Consider the following 6393-nt stretch of genomic DNA (forward strand, 5'->3'; position numbering starts at 1 on the left):
TTAGTTAATAAAATTGTAGAGCGCGTCGAAAGAACCAAAGACTTGTTGATCCAAACCAAGGCTTTTATTAACTAAAAGACTGGAGCATATCACAAGTAGATTGACCAGTCCAGAATGACCTGGTCTGGCTAGGAGCAATCCTTTTAAGCCCTGCCAGTAGGTGTGGCTACACTCTCAGCCAATCACAGTCATCCTACACTACCATCTGTACATATGTACATAGACACGTTGGTGACAGAATCTGTACTATCACACCCTTATTCATGGCTCCTCCACTGGCAGACAGGTGGTTCAGTAATTGAGGTGTCACACTCTCACCAGGAACACACATCCCACACTCAACATCCACGAGGCAAGCCTCCTGCTCACTCTGCAGTTCCTGGCGACATGCTGTATGGAAACAGCCTGTCCATCCTCTCTCACTGTACATCTGACTGCTATGGTGGTGAAAGTTCAGGGTGAAAGGTGGAGATTCAAAGGTCTGAATGAATTTGCACCTAGAGTTTAGTTCTCGGTGGCAGGGCCAACAACCCCTCCCAATATCAGGAGGTTGTTGGCAAGCCAGCCTTCCAGCCCACAGCTGCCTGGGCTGAGGACAGTCATCAGGTTCACAGATCAAACTCTGTCCAGTGACAGGAGTGAAGGCCAGGCAATCATGTGACTCTGGGGAAACTCCTCTTTGCTTCTCTTTCTGTGACTATAAGGACCACTGGGCAATTTCTGCTGATGGTGAATCTTTGTCTGCTTTACGGCAGACTAAAGTCAAATTTTATGTAACAATACACCCGTTTTTATTACATGACAATAAAGGAATCTTCAAATCTGTCCACCACTGGTTTTTCTCACAATGCAGACAGGACAACAAATCTTGTCCACACGATTCACACTTTTACAAAAGACACCAATTCAAATCCACAGCTGAGAAATAGTCCCCAGGTCTCCAACTCTTGCTTGTCAAGTTGTTCACCCCTTCCGCCCCTCAAGAGCAGCCACAGATTCATCTCCCCATTTACAATTCCATGTCTGACGTTCAGATCCTTGAGCTGCAAACTCACCTCCAGAACGACAGCAAAAATTCTGGCTCCAGCCCAATGGCTGTGACAAACACTGACAACATCTCACATCCTGCAACAGCGCAGAGCCCTTGAACTGACACCCCACCACACTTGATACCTGACATAATGACCAGTGCACTGCCCCTCCCCTCCCCACTCACCTTCCTGTCAAGATTTCTGGATTTCTTTTAAAATTTTCTCTGCTAGAAACTGGTAGCTAATTAAAGCCAGCACCCCCAGCCACTTCATAGCCCAGTCACAAGAGTATTCGACTGTACACTCAGACACAGTGCTTGCTCACATCAGCAGCACTTGCTGTATGTTTTATTTCCTTTCAAAGCTTGCTCCCATGGTGATAAGATTAGTCAAAAAAACAGTCACCATGTGATCCAAATTCCTCTGGTGAAGGACTATCCCTCAGTTCTTCCACATAATGGCTCTGTATTGTTCAATCCCTCCTCACACATTCAACACACAATATCCGACTGAAAACAAACCCAAGATCAATGTCTGAGCAAACGTTCCTGATGTGGCAGTATGCAAACAGAAACATGTGAAGGTTTGATTCATCTCAGCTACTACTAGAGCATGGAGTCAAGGTTGCAGGTCGGGGGCTGGAGTCAAGCCCAGTCTCCCCCACATTTCCAGGGTGTAAAGAGTGATGAGTTCAAGTGGCCGGTTGTCCTCACATCAGCAGCAAATTAAAGGTGTCATTTTGAAGCCTGCCCTGCCTTTCTGCCAAATCCATGATCACCTTGTTACCTTATTCAGGAACAAGCAGTCTCCCATTACGAACCCACCTCCAGGCATGGCCAAAAGCAGACCAGCCTATGGTGCTACCTGCAACCTTTGGTGAACAAGCTTTGCACAAGAGGTAAAGAAGTGGGTGTTCACTCGTTGGACTGTTCAAGTGTTCCTTTAGGTCATGGTTAAGGAGAAGGGCCACTTCACATCCTTCCTCTGAATGACCAGAGTCCAACACATTATTTAAGGTTAATGGTGTAGTGGACAGTGAGGAAGGTTATCAAAGATTACAGCAGGATCTAGATGAACTGGGCAGTTGGAATTTAACCCTGACAGGGCAGGATCTACACAGTGAGTGGTCACTGCGAGGATGAGATGTTCCTCCATCCCCTCCACTGCGAGGATGAGATGATCCTCCTTCACCGTGAGGATGTGATGTTCCTCCATCACCGCGAGGATGAGATTTTCCTCCATCACCGCAAGGATGAGATGTTCATCCATCGCCGCGAGGATGAGATGTTCCTCCATCACCCGTGAGGATGAGATGTTCCTCCATACCATCACCATGTGAATGAGATGTTCCTCCATTACCTCCACCACGAGGATGAGCTGTTTCTCCATCACCGTGAGGATGAAATGTTCTTCCATCACCGTGAGGATGAGATGTTCATCCATCACCGCGAGGTTGAGATTTTCCTCCATCACTGTTACTGCGAAGATGAGATGTTCCCCATCACGTCACCATGTGGAAATGATCCTCCACCATCATCACCCTGTGGATGAGATGTTCCTTGAGAATTGTCACTGGGTTTGAAGTGATTTTGTGCAAATGTTGGCTGATTTGAATTTAAAAATAAAAAAAAAAGAGTTGATCATTTTGATTCATGGTCACTTCTCTTTTTGGAAATTCAATTCCAGCATTCCCTCACATTGGAGAAGTCAAAGACATTTGCTACCAGGATTTCAGAGCATGGTTTTGAATGTGATATCGCAACCTGAGCCCTCCCATTATGCGCTGAAGGGATAGACTGATTATCTGTTCATCACACTTTGCTCTCTAGCCCCAATCTAGGAAATAAGTTCCCTCAGATTTCAGAACCTGTCCCATTCGCAAAGAACCAGACAATTGAAGCTTTATCGCCATCTGCCTGCACTTTTCTGAATTGTGTGCCTAACAAACATTTTAAATTATCAAACAAAATTGAAACCAAACTATGTGCTGAGTTGAAGCTCAGCACTCCCGTCCTCCTGTGACAGGATGGCAGGAACTGTTGGAGTATCTCAGCAGGATTATATGGCACCCACAGGAACTCATGGTTCATTACATTCTTGACAAAGGGCCGTAACCTGAAATGGATGTTGCGTGACCTGCTTTCCTCCTTGGTGACCCTGTCCCTGCCTCGGTGACCCCTGTCGGTCCCTCGGTGACCCCTGACGGTGCCTCGATTACCCCTGTCCCTGCCTCAGTGACCCTGACAGTGCCTCAGTGACCCCCGTCCCTGCCTTGGTGACATTTGACGGTGTCTTAGTGTCCTTGCCTCGGTGATCCCTTTCGGTACCTCGGTGATCCCTGACGGTGCCTCAGTGATCCCATCGGCATCTCAGTGACCTCCACCCCTGCCTTGACAATCTCTCCGATGGACTGACATTTGGGCTTACTACCGATGTGGCTAAAAACAAAATCAGCTTCAACGAAAGCTAAGTGCCTCTACTTGGCTCAACGAGAGGCTGAAAGACAAGATGATTTAATCGGAGGGATGTCTGTCTGATGTGGTCTGGCAGCTTGCTTGCCTGATATTACCATTACTTCCTCATGTCCCTTTTGCCAAAGTTCAGCATGGCAAGGACGGAGGACAGGAGGTGATTGTGGAGCATCAAACAGATCTGTATTTTGGAACCTGATCCAAATTTTAAAACTATAGACCTTCCAGGAATCGAGGCATCCACAGGGCCAAGAGTCGGCAGGCAAGGCTATCGGTGACGCCTCTTTTATTTGTGGCTTTTTTATTATAGTACAAAATTGTTTTAATTTTTTTATATTGTATTAATGCCATTTTCTCCTCAAAGCAACACCATGTGTAATCAGTTAGTGGGATGGTCTCAGATTTTGGTGCCATAGGCAGGAGCTGATTGAATGTCTGGCCCACCACTGGTCTCACCTTGGTTGGGGGGGGGCATCTTCTGATGGGCACGGGAAAAACGGGAATTGATCACAGAACAGAAACGGGGCTGAACTGAGGAACAAGGAATAGAGTGAGGGAATGGGGAATGAGAGGGTGGGGTTACTCTGGAGCGTCAGAGGCCGAGAGACCTGGAGGAAGTTTATACATTAAGAAACATTGAAGGGGTGGGCAGATAGAATATTTTCCCCAGGGTAAAAGTATCACATTCTGGAGGTCACACAGTGTGAGGAGGGGAAGGAAGTCTCAGGCAGATGTGGGGGGGAAGCTTTCTTGCATTGAAGGAGGAGGGCACCTGAAAAGGGCTGTCATGGGTAGTCATGGAAATGGATATAACAGCAGCATTTCAGAGGCCTCTTGATAGATCCTGAATGTGCAGGGAAAGGGGATGGGATGGGATGGGGGGTGGGGGTATATGTATCAGGTGCACGTTAATTGAACACAGACATTGTGGGCTGAATGGCCTGTCCCTGTTCTGTTCTATGTTTCCCAGTCCCACATCCCCTCCACTCTGTCTCCCATTCTCTTTCTCCCCTTCGTATAAGGATCACCCACCCCCAAGCTCCTCTCTCCTCCCTCACAGTGATTATACCCCCGATACAAGATCCGGAAGAAGCTTGGTGATTTCTTCTGGAGCAAGAGGAAACAGATTCAGACAGTAGGCACTTGAGGAATGGATTCTTCCTCCTGCCCACCCTTCTGATACATTATGAGTCAGACACCAATTGACCCGGACATGTGTGGCCTACCTCATCACTGCTGGGTCCAAATCCTGATCAGCGCAATGCAACAGTTCTAATGAGCAAAATGTAGGCAGGCGCCCAAACTGGGCTTAAGCCTGAAACTTTTGTTAAGGCATCTGCTCACAATTGCTTGGAATAAAGGGTTCACATGGACTGGATCAGCAGAAGGGCCTGTTTTTGTACTGTCGTGCTCTATCTATGTTTGTATTAAGAGGCTGTGCATGCGAGATTAACAGAGATTTTGTAAGGTATGGGAAGGACAAGCACCCTGCAGCAGACAACTGGCCTCCAGATCTGGCACACACTGCAAGGGGAGACAAAGAGACTGTCCTTGACTGCCCAGCTTCTCAGATCCTCACAAGGACCCAGCACACTCAAGACCCTCAGGGAGGGGTGCATCTTTAAGAGAAATGCCAGCAACTTGTGTGGAAATGCTTCTGCTCCACGGTTACTGCATGATTGGGGATCGAATCAATGTAGAGAAACCAGGGGCACAACACATTGGTGGAAAGCCCCATTCCACCTTGCTGGAATTCAGCCAAGCTCAATGTTCTGTTCAGGCACACTTTAGCAGACCATGCCAGCTCTGGGAACGTGCCCCATTAACCCTCATTCCCCTCCTCCAGGAATGACTGCCTCCTCCCCCGGGAATGATGTGGCCTCCCATCCACACAGGAACATGCCCCACACAACATGTACATGCCCACCAGGAATACATCTCCCTGTAACATGGCCCCCTTAAAATGAGCCACCCACTACCCAGGAATGTGCCCCCTCCCCAAGAACATTCCCACTGTCTGCCACTGGTCCCCTGTGCCGTGGTACCAATCACGCAAGACATGGTAACAAGTGTCATGCCTGGGGTCTGTATGTCAAAGATGAGAGCAGGTCCCCACATTCCTTGCAGCCTGTCACTGAGCTTGGAGCGGCTGCACCTATGGATACCCTGCCAGTTCTAGCCCTTCCTTCACCCATTCTCAGCCTGCATTTCTTTGATCTTCCTGGATTAAATCTGTGGGACAATATTAAAGAGTTTGCATGTGATTCAGAGGTGCCTTGTTGTCAAGATTAACCTCATGTTTACATCTGGTTATATTGCAAATTACCATTGTAAATCCCACTCAGCTGAGGTACCAACATGCTCACACCACCAGGGTGCAACCCACATGAATCAGTGCTCTTTACACAGCCCAGGAACAGGCCCTTCAGCCCACATACACTGATACTAATCCTATCCACCACCCCATGTTTTGTATCTAGTCCCTAACTAATGGATGTATAAGCATTCACTCCCCTGCATACAGTCCCTTGATCACTGCTGGTCAGAGTTTCTGGTTCACTCAGAGACATGAAGGTCGATTCCCTCATCGAATGGCATGGCCACTGGATCTGCATCTCGAATACCCCCTTCCCCTCCAACAACTCTTTCCACACTACCATCACTTTGGGAAAGCTGCTGACATCCCACCTCAGTCACACTCTCTCTCCTTCATCCTGCCAGGCATAAGACAAGCAAGAACCTCCCACTGAAGGGTCTTTTGTGCTGTGAGCTGGAATGGACCTAATGCTGCTGAAGGATGATGCCCGTGCTGTGCGTTTATCACACTTTTCCTTGCACCTGGTTTAGTACCTTCTCCATCGCCTGCTCAGTCTGACCTCATTCACACTCCT

At 48.1% G+C, this 6393-nt stretch overlaps 1 protein-coding gene across 8 annotated transcripts in view; it reads right to left on the reverse strand.

Moving 5' to 3' along the window:
- LOC138747235 (ankyrin-repeat and fibronectin type III domain-containing 1-like) overlaps positions 1-6393 on the reverse strand; it is a 300694-nt gene that overhangs the window by 92203 nt on the left and 202098 nt on the right. The window contains exon 1 of one of the 8 annotated variants that reach the window (XM_069906275.1): positions 6353-6378. The exons of 4 other annotated variants lie outside the window; for them this stretch is intronic. Coding sequence is in view for 1 of the 4 variants with exons in the window: in XM_069906272.1 (XP_069762373.1) it covers positions 4729-4733 (5 nt within the window). In the remaining 3 variants the exon portion in view is untranslated. Of the gene's footprint in view, positions 1-4728; positions 4930-6340; positions 6379-6393 lie in introns of those variants that run through there. 3 more of the 8 variants (XM_069906274.1, XM_069906273.1, XM_069906272.1) reach the window with 3 other exon arrangements.

Source organism: Narcine bancroftii, chromosome 12 (genome assembly GCF_036971445.1).
Source record: "Narcine bancroftii isolate sNarBan1 chromosome 12, sNarBan1.hap1, whole genome shotgun sequence".
NCBI lineage: Eukaryota > Metazoa > Chordata > Chondrichthyes > Torpediniformes > Narcinidae > Narcine > Narcine bancroftii.